Raw genomic sequence first — 14,956 nt, 5'->3', positions numbered from 1 at the left:
CCTTGAAGCCGTAGGTCAGCAGAGCAGCTCTCTTATCCCCTCCTGCCCGCACTTCGCATCCGACTCAGAGCGTAAAGGAGAGATGATGGAGTGAGGGGAGGGGGGAGGGGGGGGACAGGTCACTTTCACGCGCCACAGATGACAACGCTGCACCCCGAGAACTGACGTCGTGGGTGCGCCACACAGAGCCCCACGACAATACGGGAAAAAGGGTCCTTTTCGATGTTTTGCATAAATATCCATTTAGATGTAAGACAAGATATAATAGAGAGCACTTATAAGCGGTGACGGCCTGATAGATGCGCGTCCCAAGGCGATATCTGCTCCGCAACCCTCCGCTGTTCCCGCCATGTCAACTGTGCTTGTTGGTCCCCAAGATATGGCACTGTAACTCGCCACAAGGAGAAGTCATCTGCCACCACCATCACTACCACTGCTAAACAATAGACACACACACACACACACACACACACACACACACTGTTGTTGCCTGGAAACGGGCAGCTTGCCCTAATCTGCTCCACAAAGGGGGAAGAGGAGGAGGGGGAGGATACGTGAAGGCGATACCGCAGACGCTTTCAGTTCTGCTTCCCGCTGAGTTAACTGATATCCAAAGGAGGAGACGGAGGCAAGAACAGCGGTGGTGGAGCTCAAACGGCGCTCCTCCACAAGACAGGAAGAAAAACAGCAACAACACACACGCACCTGGCATCTCATACGCCAGCTTAATGCGAATGGTCGGCGTGTGAGCCGTGAGAGCAGCTGTGGCCGCACCCCTCCGCCGAGTCTGCGGCGGTCTTCTTGGCGGAAGAGGTCCCGCCGCTGATGAGGCGGCACTTGAACATTTCGGCAACGGAGCTGATGTCGCGCTCGCACTCGCACGACTCCGACGAGGGGACAGTGATGGTGCGCTCCTCCCAGCTGTAGCGAATCGGCGCCGTGAACGTGTGGAACTCCTGCAGGGACGCGATGCACCGCTCGAGCGACGGGTTGATGATGGCACCTGTGGCAGCGATCAGCGGAGTCGAGGTAGCGCTATCATCGCCACCGTGTGCTCGTGAGAACGAGCCACTGGACCCTGCGGGGGAATGGCCATGGTTGTTGGCCGCAGTGGCGGCACTCGACGTGGCAGCTGCGCTTTTTTCGTCAGCTCCATTATCATTGGAGTCACCGAGAGATACTTCTCGTGACTCAGTGTAGTTGCTGCAGACGAGTAGGGTCGTAAAAGTGTCCTGAACCGGCAGACTGCGACGAGCCAGTGCCGTGATCAGGTCGGCTGCTTCTTTGATTTGCTGCGCAGAGACGCTCTCGTAGACGAGCAGCGTGACGTGCACGGCGTACTGGTGGCCGTGACGCACGAGAAACACGTTGATGAAGTGCATCTTCTTGCGGTGAACGGTGTCGTCCTCATCGGAGCTCGAGGCGGTGGTGGGGGAGTTCGTTGACGAAGCTTCTGCTCCGGAGGCCGCCGCCTTTACCGCGTTCTGGGACTTGTGGTTCGGGACCACATCTACCCCATGCACGATGCGGAGGTTAAACTTTTGCAGCTGCTCTCGAATGGCACTGACCTCCTCGGCATTCTGGTAGTCGAAAAACTCAAGAATGGAGTCCTTGAAAATACCGTAGCCGATTTTGCAGATGGATAGCGACACGGCAAGACCAGCAAGTCCGTCCACGCCAGGCAGACCCATCACCTGCCCAGCTACACCAAACAGTGCCACCCCCCCGCTCCACGCATCCGCGCGATGGTGGTACGCGTTGGCCACCACGACCCGCGATCCCGCGCGCAGCCCGACGCGTCGTGTCCACCGGAACAGGAGCTCTTTACAAACCACTGACGCCGTAGCGATGCCGACCATGGCCCATAGAATCACCTCCTTTCCAATGTCCTCGTCGTAGATCATCACCTGAAAGTGACTGTGGCCTTGGTGATCCCCACCGCCGTGGTTTTCCTCGTGGCTGTGCTTGTGCGACCCGTGTGCGTGGGTGTGCCCCGGTGGGGACCCTGCCGACGTGGAGTTGCCCCACAACGCGGCCATCGCACGGCGGGCGCCGAGCGCGAGGGCGGCAGCAATGCCACCCGTCGGCGCCGCTGTCTCCAGCAGGGTCACCACATCGCCGAAGCACTGCTCGAGCGACTGCACAAGGAGAGCTACACCGCCGAAGAAGAGAATTGCCGCCACAATGACAGCGCCGGAGGTTTCGAGGCGACCGATGCCTAGCGGAAACTGGCAGCGCGGCAGCTTCTTGCGGGAAAGCGAGATGGCGACGTAGGAGATGATGTCTGCGAGAATGTCTGTGAGGGAATGGAAACCGTCGGCGACGAGAGCAACGGAGCCACCAGCAGAGCCGATCCACAGTTTCGTAACGCAGAAGAACACGTTTGTGGCCCCACCTGCCAAGGTGACCATCTGGCACTGACGCAAGTACTTGCCTGAAATCCCCTTCTCAATGCTGCCATGGCTGTGAGCGTGGGCGTGGCCGCCATGGCGGTGGCTGTGTGCGTGCAGTTGGGCGGTGGTGCCGCCGGCAGTGGTGGTTTTGGCGACTGCAGAGGGTCTCATGGCAAAAAAGCGACGCATCCACTCCAGTACAGCGACACGAGGGCGATAAAGACTGAGGGAGAAAAGGGAAGGCTGCGCGACACTGTCGTGTTGCGTGTGCGGATGGAGGCGTGCTGTTACCCCTTGAGAGTCAAGCACACCCACAGACCCTCACTCCCCCCACAGGGACATACACAACAGACACACAGAAAGGACGACACAGTTGCCTGAGGCAGTCGTTGGCAACCAGGATGATCGAGAAAATGCTAAAGAAAACTCTACACAGGCAGGGTAAAGGAGAGACGGTGTGCGTGTCTTGTAAGTATGTGCGTGCTCCGCTGTCCGTGCTTGGGGTGGCAAGGGGAGCTGCAGAGCGGTATCCAAAGAACGCTTCTCCCCCTCTCTGGGCCCTTGATCGTATCTCGTGCCCTGTGATCGCCTGCAAGAGTGAGAGACGGAGGAGCACTGTAACGCCGGGAGGGGTGGGGGTGGCACACACAAACATCCATGCGCAAAACACAAGACGAGGGAGAAGAACCGAATACGCGATGCATCGCTTAACGTGTGCAAGTTGAGTTAGGCCCATGAGCCAGGATTCTTGCTTTGGTTGCAAACGGTCATTCTCTGACGTGCGCCAGAGATATGCGCACGACTCCGCCATCGGAGCACAGCGCCGGCCTCACACTCTGCCCCGCAGGTCGCCTCACGGCCGCTCCCATTGTGGCGGGTGCCACGCGGTGCCGTCCCCGCAGAGGGGCTAAGGCGCCCCACGCCAGTGGGCAGTCTGAGGGTCCGGGTGAGATGGGGTCGGAGCCACGCGGGCACATCGCTCATTAGGCGGATGGCACAGACGCGCTCGCTGTCGCAGGCGGCTCCAACGCAACGCCGTCCAGCGCCTTTACCGCCGACATCAGCAGCGACGTATCGCTCTGACACACCCTACGCCGTAGGTGGATGGGCCCTGTCACCAGCAGAGGCGGGTCTGCAGTTGGCAGGGATAGGAGAGGGGGGAGAGGGGGCGCTGCTTAGCTCCCCGTGGAATAAGGTCAGTGCACTGGGCCCTGGGATACCACGCACTGTGCGGCGTGTACCTCCGTCACCAGAGGAAGTATGCCAGGTTCTCTCTTCTCTTGTCAGCGTGGCCATTCTACCGGAAGCAAGCCAACCAACGCATACGCACACAACGACACTTCACCCGCCCCTGCTGCACCACGGCGAGGTCCCTGTCCTCGAGGGCGGAGGCGGCGGCGTCTGCGGTGCGGGCAGTAGGGGTGGGGGCACTGCAGGTGCATGCCGGGTGAGGTCAAAGGGGGAGTTGGCCAGAGTCAGGCCAGGGGCCTCTGGGACGCTGCACTCGGCCTGTGAGCCGTGCATCGCCCTGACTCGCCTCAGGCCGCTGCGTGCCGTAACGTGGTGCGGAGTCCCCCCACATGGGGGTCTCTGGCGGGCTCGATGGTGCAGGTCGGGGCGCCCGCGTCATGCTCCCGCCACCCGTGCCGCATCCGCCCACCCGGTCGGATGCAGGGGATGCGGCATATGCCGCGCACATGCACTGTGGCGCTGGCCGGTGTGGGTCTCCTCGCGCCTTTCCCGTCCATCACTCGTGCTCCTCTGCCCCTTGCATGTCTTCCTGGATGTCATACACCGTGTGCCAGCTGTGCTTGACCGCAGGTGCACGCAGCGCTCGCACGTTCGGGCCCTGGGTCCTGCTTCCGGACGGCGTTGCTGTCTGTGCGGGTCGCTGCTGTGCGTCTGTGGCGGCGGGGGGACTCCACCCTCTCCTGAACCCGCCCGCCTCTGGCAGGAGCGGGTGTGTCGAGGGGAGGAGGCCTCTGCGTTTTGGCGTGTGTCTGCGCACAGCGAGCTGACAGCTTGTCGTTCTGAAGGGGCACACAGCTGGGGAAGGGGGGGGGGGCAGCCGTAGACACGGGATGGGGGAAGCGCATGGAGCGCGAGGCAGATGTGTGCGTGACCGCATCACTGCATGCAAGACCACAGCGTGAAATGCGCTGCGCTTCGAGCTTCGAGCAACCTGCGAATCTCGCGTAGCATACTGGGCACAACGCCTGTTATGCCGCCCTCACAGCAAACACAGGCGGGGGTAGGGTGGAGGTGCCACCACGCTAGCAGAGTCGTAGGCGGCACACCATCTGCACGCCATGGTGCCGCTGCTAGTCACCCGCCCTTGCAGTAAGCCGACGCACGGGCAGGCGCCTGTGCGGGACTGAGCGAGGCTGGCGACCTCTCGTCTTGTGTGCTCGGCATCCTCGTCCATGGGTATGAGACAGATGCCGGCAGCTACGGGACGTGCGAGAGGCGGGCGTGATAGGTGCTTGCGTGGATTGGGGATGCGTAGGCGTCGTCGCTGGTGCATGGTCAAGAACGTCCAAAAAATGACGTTGGAAGAATCGGGGGAAGGCAGAAAAGACGGGAGCGGTCCAGGAGAAAGTGTGGCGCGACGGAGGATGTACGCACAGCTGTTGGTGCGTCGCCGTTTCGTGATTGGTGGCGGTGGTAGAGGAGGAGGGGGGTGGGTGGATGGGGGGAGCAGGAGCACAGAATACAACGACACAAGAAGAAAACACGAGGGAAAGAATACAGGTCGCGAGTGACCGCTGTGTGAAGAGAGTCACCGTGTCATGTTCAGCGGAAACACGCGAACCAAACCACAAAAAAAAGAGAACATCCGCGAACAAAGGACCCCTTCACGGAGAGATTGACGAGAGAGGGAGAGGGAGAGAGAGAGGGAGGGAGAGAGGGAGAGATGGCGCGAGTCGGCGTGCAGGGGAGAGCGTCTTTCTCTCTTTCTCTCTCTCGCTTCGCTTCGCTTCATGGTTTTAAGGTAAGGGAGAGAAGGGGTGTGGGTGGGCGGGTGTGTTGTAAGCGCGCTCCTCGCTGTCTTGATGCCGCGCACGGTCAGAGCAACACGATGATAAAAACAAGTCCTACACATGTCGAGTGGTCGATCTCGTTTTCCTTTTCCAATTTTGGGTAAGGAGGTTGTATGTGTGTGTGTGCTTCCGCCTGTGTCTATGGTGGCGCCAACGCCAGCCTCGGCGAATGAGGTGCGCCGGGGCAGCAGGGAGAGAGTTTCGCTGACGCGGGACCTTTCTCCTCCGTCTTCTGATGCGGGTTGCGCTCTCATAGGCGCGTGGGGAACACTTCACCGATTCTAACGAGCAGTGCTGTATCTTGAACAGAAATAAAAGCGTTCACGAGGCCGCACACAGGCGCGCCTGCCCGCCGCCTCGCTACCACATAAGCGCTCGGGGGAGTGAGCAAGGTGTGTGTGTGTGTGGGGGGAGGGGTGGGGACGGCAGCCACCTTAGTACGCCGCCGATCGAAGAGCTTCCCATGGCGGAATCAGAAGTGTCACGTCATGCAATCGGCCGTCACGGACAACGTGAAGGCACAGTTCGAAGTAGGGCAGATAGTGGGCTAGCTTCTCCTTGTGCTGGGCGGCACTATGAAATGTGGAGAGGAAGGGCGAGGCGGCGGCAGACGAGCGTGCCATAGCTGCACGGCCTTTCAGCGACGAGTGCCTATATATCCATCGAGCTGACGAGCGTGCGTCGCCAGGGATAGTGCCGCCAGCTGCCGCTGCCGCTGCTTCCGAACGGGCGCGTTGAAGTTCTTGGTCAAGTCCATAGTCATCACCTTTTCTTTCTACCGTTGCCTCGCGATGGGGTGAATTATATTCAGCGCAGTGGTCGTCACCGAGGGCAAAGCTCCGCATGAAGCCCGCCTCGATCTGTATGTAACACTGCGCATTGTAGTCACGTGTCAGCTCGCCAAGCACGACGTACAGCTGCGCGCGTGTCTGGATGGATTGGTGGCCGACGCCGACGAGGACATCGCCCACACTGAGTCCAGCGCGGTCGGCGAGGTAGTCATGGTACACCGTGCGCAGCCGCACTCCGACGCGCGGCTCGAGGACGTCCTCTAGCTCCACTCCAAGCAGCGGCGGTCGCGCAGTGACGGCGTAGCGATGCGGTGCGTACACCTCGAGTGCCTCCAGCCTGGAGCGCAAATCATGCAGCTCTTCGTCGGTGCGTTGGACTTGTCGTGTGGATTCGGCGACAATTTGCTTGTACAGCTCCGTGGCCTGAGAAGAAAGAATAGCTCGGATGGCACCCACAAAGTCACCGCGGCAGCTTGGAGTCACGCCAGCTTCAGCGCCTCCGTTGCCCTCGGAGACTCTTTCCTGGGGAGTCCCTCGGTTCACATGTGCCTCCTGCTGACCTGCCGCATGTACTGTCGGACGCAGCGTCTGTCCATCGACGGTAGTATCAAGAAGAATCGCGTCCTGCACGTCTTCAAGCACCCTTTTCCACTCCGCTTCCCGTCGACGGAGCCGATTGTCAATCCAACGCACAAGTAGCGCCGGTGGTGTCCAAGCGCTGACGGGCGAGGCGACAGAGGTTCCTTGGCGTTGACTGGACTCCTGGGGGTTCGACCGAGCATGTCCAGCCACAGTCATACATGGATGGGGAAATTCACTCTCGCCTGCCGTTCCTGAAGCCGCTACTGGTGATGATGGCGGGCTCCTGCTGCCAACGTCATCCTCCTCCTCCCATATCCGCTGCTGCTGGTGCACGCGCTGGTCCACCGCAGCAAGGCGACGCGTCAAGTGCTCAAGGCGGCTCTCAACCGCGTCCTCGGCGAGGTGCTTCCTTGCTTCCGAGGGCGTAGACAAGGCAGTAGATGACTGCTGCTGCTTCTGCTGCTCTTCGTCGTGTCGCGCAGAAGACAAATGGTCATCCACGAGTACGGTAGCCAGGCGGCCCTGCATGGCGTCCGTGCGGCGCTCCATCTCTGCTGCCCATGCGCCCCTACTGGCATGGTCAGAGGGCGAGGAGTGAGCCAGAGAGTTGATTGGGTGTGCTGGGACTTGTGTGGGGGTGAAGGTCACGGTGGCGCGCGCTTTCGAAACGGGCCCTACAAAGGAAGCTGATGGGGTAGAGAACGATGATCGCTCAAGGCCGGCTGCGGCCGAGGAAGGGGCAGGAGCACCTGTACTGCGCTGTGGTGCCAGGGACGCCGCGGGGCTTCTTTGGGAAATGTTCTGACAACACTCTGGTGTCGCTGTTTCTTTTTTCGGAAAAGCATGCGACGAGGCTGCTGGTCCGCTGCCAAGCCGAGCATCGTCATCTTCGCACTTGACCACAGCTGCTTCTCCACTTGCTCCGTGGGCAGACAGATGCGCAAGTGAAGCGCGAAGGTGTTTGATGTCAGCACGCTGCAGTGCCGTTTCACCACAGAGAACGTCACAGGTGACCTGCTGCCGCTGCTGCTGGTTCGCCTGAGCCTTGATGTGGTGAACGAGCTCCACGTTGATGTCGACCACGTGTTTGCATGATGACAGGAGAACCTCAAACAACTCTGCATACGGCCCTTGTGTATCGAAGGTGTGCTGCTCGTAGAAGTCGCGCAGCCGGCAAAGCGTGCTGAGCTCCGAAACGAGAGTCCCCTCAACGCGATGAGGATATGGTACACTACCTTCCGAGCCGTCACGCTCGGAGTGTGACATGAGCTGGGTGGAGGAAGCCATGACGGATGGTTTGGGTGTATGCGCGTGTGCCTGGGTTGAGATGCGTGCGCTGGTGTCCTCCTCTCTCCCCTTCCCTCACACCCACGCACCCACCCACACACTTAGAGGGGGAGAGGATGCGAGGGAGAAGCACGAGCGGAACGACAAACAACAACCAAAAAAGACTTAAAGAAGAAAGCAGCGGGGTGAGTAGGGGTGGGTGGGGCGAGGGACAGAGGTCAGGGGGAGAGGATGCGAGGGAGGGCGAGAAGGGTTGGTCTAGTCTCACAGGCAAGAGGGAGCAGAAAAGAACGCGAGGAAGACAACGACCAGAAGAACAACGGCGGCAGCCAATCGAGAGAGAGAGATGCACACAGGGGACACCCAATCTATGTCACAGTAGTAGTAGTGGTGGTGGTGGTAGCGTTTTGTGTGTTGGTTGGGGAAGAGGTTCCTCCACAACGACGACTGACGCAATGGGGTTAATGGTGTGCTCAGAACAGCAGGGGCAATATGAAGGGGTTGGAGTCAAGGGTGCTGCAGACAAGATCGGAAATCGTAGAGGAAAGGTGGTGGGAAAGACAAATGTACGAGCAAAGAAACGCGAGAAACAGGGGCGGAGACCATTGTGGTGCGGCGCTGCCACTCGTTGCCCCCGTCCCTCTGATCGAAACTCGTGTAAGCAGCTCGCCCGTTACTTTCCATTTCGTGAAGGTATCTCTGACATCTCACGATGAGCCGCCAGGAATGTTACGCTACACAGCCATGCTCTTGTAGCCGTTGCGTGATGTCGCTCTCGCTTTCGGCGTCTCCATTTTCTTTGAGCCCATGGGCATCACACGCACGCACCAAAACGCATGCCACACCAGCAAGTGCGCTAGCACACCACACCACACACACACACACCTCTCTGCCTCTCCGCATCCAGCCCAGATCTCTTGCTCGGCTAACAGAGCGAGAGGGAGAGAGGGCAGGAGAGAGAAGAGAAAAGCGTCTACGGTTATGACCACATCCAGCAACAGTGGGGAGGTCGCATGGGCCGTATCCTATCATGAAGCCATGGGGTGCACACGCACAGACCACACACGCACACACAAGATAGAGAGCGAGCCAAGACAAGGCGTCGCGTACTACGAGAGAAGACGTAAAGGGGGAATGCCAAAAAACAACAAACAACTCTGTGAGAGCTTACGCATCTTAAACACCCCCCACACACACGCACAGCATCGTGACAGCCGACAGCGTAAAGATGTGCTTTACCGTGTGGGGAACACCCACGACGTTCGTATTTTGTCGTTTTGTAGTGGTGGTGGTGGGGAAATCATGAAACACGAACGCGCACGCACGCCCAACCCAAGGGCCAAGCATCTTTCTCCTCCACCCCCCTTGCAAAACGGCCCCTTTCTCGTGATGCATCGGCAGCCACGAAAAAGACGTCTTCGCCATGTGCCTTCATCTCTCTCTCTGCCATGCAACACGAGGCCCAACGCCACTCCGCAGCTCCACCCGGTCGCTGTCACAGGCCTCACCCGCGTGGTGCGAGGCAGCAGCAGACACACGTCGGAGCAATGTGCCGACTCCGCCATCGGAGCACAGCGCCGGCCTCACACTCTGCCCCGCAGGTCGCCTCACGGCCGCTCCCATTGTGGCGGGTGCCACGCGGTGCCGTCCCCGCAGAGGGGCTAAGGCGCCCCACGCCAGTGGGCAGTGTGAGGGTCCGGGTGAGATGGGGTCGGAGCCACGCGGGCACATCGCTCATTAGGCGGATGGCACAGACGCGCTCGCTGTCGCAGGCGGCTCCAACGCAACGCCGTCCAGCGCCTTTACCGCCGACATCAGCAGCGACGCATCGCTCTGACACACCCTACGCCATAGGTGGATGGGCCCTGTCACCAGCAGAGGCGGGTCTGCAGTTGGCAGGGATAGGAGAGAGGGAAGAAGGGGTGCTGCTTAGCTCCCCGTGGAATAAGGTCAGTGCACTGGGCCCTGGGATACCACGCACTGTGCGGCGTGTACCTCCGTCACCAGGGATCACGCGAACAGACGTAGAAAAAGAGAATGTGTGCACGCATACACACACGCATGCATGCTTGCGCGTACCCCGGGACTAGTCCTCGTCAGCCCGGCGCACTTCCCTCATTCTTCCGCACATCGCAAGGGTGCTTGGGCAAAGCGAGAGGGAGAGTCAGGTGGGAGGCGAGGCGACGCGGGGAGCCGACGCGGGGCTCTCCGGGCTCACACCTCAGTCCGTCCCTGCATGAGCTTAATTCTCATTTGCTCCAGCAACTCTAGAAAGCTGACGAGTGGTGTGCTGACCGATAATGTAAACTTTACTGGCCCAAAGACGATGGAGCTCACCGTCGTGAGCGAGCCGGAGAGGTAGCGCACAGAGAGTTCCTCCAGAGACGTGGCACTTGAATCGGAGGCCATGCCGTCACGCGCCTGCGCGAGCGCCTGACTGTTCAAAACGTTGGTGCTGCGACCCAGAGACGAGACCAAGGGGGCCAAGGAGGGCAGGATGCGCTGCGCTTGGGCCGCGTTTTGGATGTGCATCTTCGCCCACATATGGCGTGGGAGCGGTGCGCTCGCAAAGACGCGACGGCCGAACATTATCGGGGGGTGGGTGGGCGGCGTCTGTAAAGATGTACCGGCGCTTTCCGTCGCGGGGCTCACGCACTGACCTGTAAGAGAGCAGAGAGAGGGAGAGATAGGATGAGGTAGGCGTTACAAGGTCGGCATGCTTGGCTGCGAGTACTCCCTTTCCCTCGCCACGGTGAGGGCCGGTGAGTTACACCGAGGCCACACGCGAGTCAGCATATTCGTTGCAGCCGATCGGACCTCTGGGCGGTGCGTGTGTGTGTGCCGGCGGGTGTGCGGGGCCACCCGTTTCACCGGGTGGGGACATGAGCGGGGTCGGATGGCGGAGGGGACTTGCTCTGAAGACACGGAGAGTGGAAATCACGAGAGAGAATGGTCCGCGTAAGGTCGCTGGGGCCCTCTCTCAAAGAGGGCGGAGGCCTGCAGTAACGTTGTCGGGTGGCGCAGAGGTCTCCGCTGCCACTGGACGACAGCAACAAAACGCCGTCGTCCTCCGATCTCGCCGCACCGTTGTGTTCGGAGCCAACCGTGCACAGGGAAATAGGAGGAAGAAATAACGGAAGCGAAAGAAAATCATATGTTTCGCACGGACCGACGCACTCGCTTGCTGGGTTGGGAGGGAGAGGAGGACGTGAGGGGGAGAGGGATGGCGGGGCCTATAGTCGGCAGCATTTCACTGCCCATGGCACGCCTTCACCATCGTATACATGTGTGCATGTCCGTCGGAAGGACAAGCAAAGCGGCGCAGTGGGTGAACACGAGAACAGCGATCTAGGTAACCATGGAGGAAAAGCAGAGAGGGGCCAAGGGAGCTGATGAGTGCGTGTGGCTCGGCAAATTCCCAAGGTGCAAAACGCGTACACAAGCACACGTGCGTCCTGCAACTGGCGGGGGGGGGAGGCGGCCAAGGTATTGTTTCCGTACAGGCGAAAAGGCGCAGTGAGGGGGTGGAGGGGGAGGGACGGCAGGACGAGGATGAGGCGATCGCATGGCCTCGATCCATTCTTCGTGAGCGAAGGTTCGAGACTCGCAGTTAGGACGCTCACTTTGGGGGTACGCCGCACTCACACTTTGAAGCCCTCAACCGTTCGTCCCTCCCTTTGGAGTAGAAAAGGTTTCGCCTTCATAGAAGCCACGTGTGCACACACACACACACACACACAGAGGCAGAGAGAGAGTCGGGGACGGAGATGGGGGGGGGTGTGATATATCGATTACAGAACAAGAGAAAGGAATGGTAAAGCTGTGCACATGGTAGACAACGAAGTGGTGCCCCCCGTAGAGAGAAAAAAAAGGCAAAAGACCGGCCGGCCTCCTTCAGAGTAAAATACACATACGTATATACACATATACGCATTTATATAGATATACACATATGCATACATACATATGTACGCATAGACATGTGCATGCCGTCTTTCCGCTTTGTTTCACGCATCGCAAGCGCTGGAGAGCAAGGGTGAAAGAAAAGCAAAAGGAAGGTGGGGTGGGGGTGGGGAGAACGAGAGAGAAGAGAGTGCCTGGCGTGGTAGAGACAGTGACATCGGAAGCCAAGCAAACAGTACCGCCAACACACACACACACACAGAGATACAGGATGGCGCCTTCCTCCCCACGGGGGAGGGGTCTGCGAAGAAAGGGGGGTAAGACCGGTCGTGAGTTCGCCAGAAAGCTCACGGCAGCAAGAAAACAAAGGGCTGGGATGCCGCGCCGTCATCACAGACTCGTAGCTCTGCCCTTCGAGGCTTCCCTACTTGGCGTAATACTTGGGGCACACACAAATGTAGATATACGCTAAGATGATGCACAGAATGAACCATAACACGAACATGACTGGAAGGAGGATGACCACCAGGCGCAGCAGGTGCTGGTCCTTCTCGGACTCAGGCGCTCCTTGTTGCGAGAAGGCAGCGCTGGGCTCGTCGCCTTGTGCAACGACAGACTGTGCGCACACTAGGAGAATCACGATGGCTATCCCAACGCACGCCAGGGATAAAAGGCTTGCTCGAGATGCCATTGTGCAGCACGTGGCGATCTGCTTCGTACAAGATGGACGTGCGCAGCCCGACAACGTGTGGGCATGTGAGGTGTCCGTCTCCGGCGACTTGGGGCTGTAAAACCGCCACAAACAGACATAGAATAACGAAGTCGAACGCGCAGACAACGCAGAAAAGGGAGAATGGCTTATGTACGACGTGCCTATGCGATTGTGTGTATGAGCGCTTCCGTTCATCTAGGTGGGGTGACGGAGTTCGCCGTGGTGCGAGTGGGAGGATGAACATCGACAAGTGGAGGCATGTGTGTGTGTGTGTGTGTGTTTGGCGGGGGTAGTGGTGTTGGATGGGTGAGGGGGAGGGACGAGGGCAGCTCATACAGACAGACAGCGGCGCCGCGGCATGATGCGGAGATTACCATGACAGGCAAAGTGATAGAGACACGACACGAGAGGAGACGCTGAAAAGTGCTTCCCCATAGTCCACATCATGGGTGTCTGTCTGTCTTTGTGGAGTGTACATGATGTGGCCGCTTGTCGAGGATTGAGGCGACTCTACCCCGAGACAGCGGAAGGGAAGGTCCGCTGAGAGGAGGCACGCACCCCAACATGCACACAAGCCCACGACCGCACAAAAAAAAAACGTGTTAGGAGCACATACCAAACGCATTCGTACGCCTTCAACGCCGTGAGGGTACATACGGTGACACAGGTGCACGTGCAGGAGCTTCTTGTCCCCTTCGCGTCTAGTCCGAGCCGAGGCAGGTGCGCGGCTTGAGTGCACGCCATTACACATGCAGACATGACAGGCATTGCCCTCGCAAAAAGAAAAAACGCCATGATACGCACAGGCACGTCTTGTGGGCGTACACTACATATACATACATATACAAATACACATGTATATATACACACACATATATATATACACATATACACATATACATACATATATATATTATACCTACACACGGCGACACACACACAGAGACGAGCGCTTTCCCGTTTTCCTTTGTGCTTCTCTGTCGCTGCCCGCACCGGATCGCCTGTTCGCCCATCCCTCTCTCCTCATCAACATTGCGCGGAGGCCCTCTGTCTCCGTCCGCGGGCGACATGCTCGCTGTTCGCGCTAGGGTCTGTCTCGCGTTGTTCCAGTAGCGGCTGCGTCTCATGCCCTTCTCAGTGTTGCGACGATACCTTGAAGCGCTCTCGCCACGCCCCCCCTCCTCTTCCTCTCTTGTACACCAGCCGCTGTCGTTGCTTCACGTCTGTATGTTGCGCGTGTGCGTGCTTGCATCCGTTGCCGGCGATTCTGTTCGTTGGGCCGCGCTAGCGGGAACAGTGACCGCCGGCGCAAGCTCTCACGTGGCATGACGACGGGCACACATCAATGTGCAGGCTAGATCCACGGAACGGCCGCCGGGTCCTCGTTCAGCCGCCGTTCCGTCAGCCCTGTCGGCCTCCGTACCGAGTCGTTGATGGTCACGACAGCGTCGCTCATCCTGTTTATCGGCGACGCAGACCTACAGCGCGGGCCTTCTTCCCTCTTGTTAGTCGATTGGTAGTTCATACTGCTGCCGCCAGGACTAGAGATCTCCACGCCAGCACTGCTGCCTTCGCTGGCGCCAGGTGATTTCCACTCGCGCAACTGATCATACTCGATGTCCATCGCGGTGCGGGCAAAGTAGATGCCAGTCGCTCCGCCCACCTGCCGAAAGGTACCGTGGAACGACAGAAAGGCGGAGACGGCCCCGATCAGCGACCCGGCGACGATGTCAGAAAAATGGTGCTTGTTGTCGCGCGTGCGGCTCACCGCACACACGAGCGATACAGAGATCGGCAACAGGCAAATAATAAGCCGGGTAAAGCTGGCGTGCCGCGCGAATGGCCGCAGATGGGCGACGAAGAAGAGAGAGAGAACTGTGCACACCGCAAAGGACGTGCTGCTGTGCCCGGATGGAAAAGATAGCCGGCCCTCCTTCAGCGCCGGGTGGGCATCCATGAGGGCGCAGTAGTAGTCAGGGTTCGTCTGCGGGTCGGGCAGATGCGACATCGAGCTCGTGTACCCAGCTGCCTTGAGCCGGCTCAGGTAGTCCGGCCGAAGCCGGCCGGCGTACAGTTTGAGCACCGCTGTCACGCAGGACTCCATTCCAACAGACCAGAGCTGTGCACGCAGCCACGGATACACCAGTCCACGACCAGTCTGCATGTCGCGGACACGCAGCTGCCTCGCGTTCGCTACAGTGTCGACATCTGCGTACTCGCTGCCCTCGNCGCTTGTGCCGGCGTCAG

The 14,956-nt window shown here is 59.4% G+C and overlaps 5 protein-coding genes across 5 annotated transcripts in view; all 5 read right to left on the bottom strand.

Moving 5' to 3' along the window:
* Positions 1-725: 725 nt before the first annotated feature.
* Positions 726-2,564, bottom strand: LMXM_19_1380 (putative cation transporter; the record flags this gene model as incomplete). The annotated part of the gene is made up of 1 exon (XM_003874268.1): positions 726-2,564. One exon carries the CDS (start codon positions 2,562-2,564, stop codon positions 726-728), a length of 1,839 nt encoding a protein of 612 aa, XP_003874317.1.
* Positions 2,565-5,868: 3,304 nt separating this feature from the next.
* LMXM_19_1370 (conserved hypothetical protein) lies at positions 5,869-8,094 on the bottom strand (the record flags this gene model as incomplete). Its single annotated transcript, XM_003874267.1, has 1 exon — positions 5,869-8,094. The coding sequence occupies one exon, from the start codon at positions 8,092-8,094 to the stop codon at positions 5,869-5,871; it is 2,226 nt and encodes a 741-aa protein (XP_003874316.1).
* A 2,214-nt stretch (positions 8,095-10,308) lies between these two features.
* On the bottom strand, positions 10,309-10,683 carry LMXM_19_1365 (conserved hypothetical protein; the record flags this gene model as incomplete). Its single annotated transcript, XM_003874266.1, has 1 exon — positions 10,309-10,683. One exon carries the CDS (start codon positions 10,681-10,683, stop codon positions 10,309-10,311), a length of 375 nt encoding a protein of 124 aa, XP_003874315.1.
* A 1,738-nt stretch (positions 10,684-12,421) lies between these two features.
* LMXM_19_1360 (hypothetical protein, unknown function) lies at positions 12,422-12,904 on the bottom strand (the record flags this gene model as incomplete). Its single annotated transcript, XM_003874265.1, has 1 exon — positions 12,422-12,904. One exon carries the CDS (start codon positions 12,902-12,904, stop codon positions 12,422-12,424), a length of 483 nt encoding a protein of 160 aa, XP_003874314.1.
* Positions 12,905-14,063: 1,159 nt separating this feature from the next.
* The window catches only part of LMXM_19_1351 (phosphatidic acid phosphatase protein-like protein), a gene marked incomplete at both ends in the record, with an annotated part of 1,096 nt that continues 203 nt past the window's right edge, over positions 14,064-14,956 (bottom strand). Inside the window, one exon of the mRNA XM_003874264.1 lies at positions 14,064-14,953. Coding sequence (XP_003874313.1) covers positions 14,064-14,953 — 890 coding nt within the window. The remainder of the gene's footprint in view (positions 14,954-14,956) is intronic.

This window comes from Leishmania mexicana, chromosome 19, assembly GCF_000234665.1.
Source record: "Leishmania mexicana MHOM/GT/2001/U1103 complete genome, chromosome 19".
In the NCBI taxonomy this organism is placed as follows: domain Eukaryota; phylum Euglenozoa; class Kinetoplastea; order Trypanosomatida; family Trypanosomatidae; genus Leishmania; species Leishmania mexicana.
The sequence above is the reverse complement of the archived record's forward strand: the minus strand, read 5'-3'. Positions and strand labels throughout refer to the sequence as shown.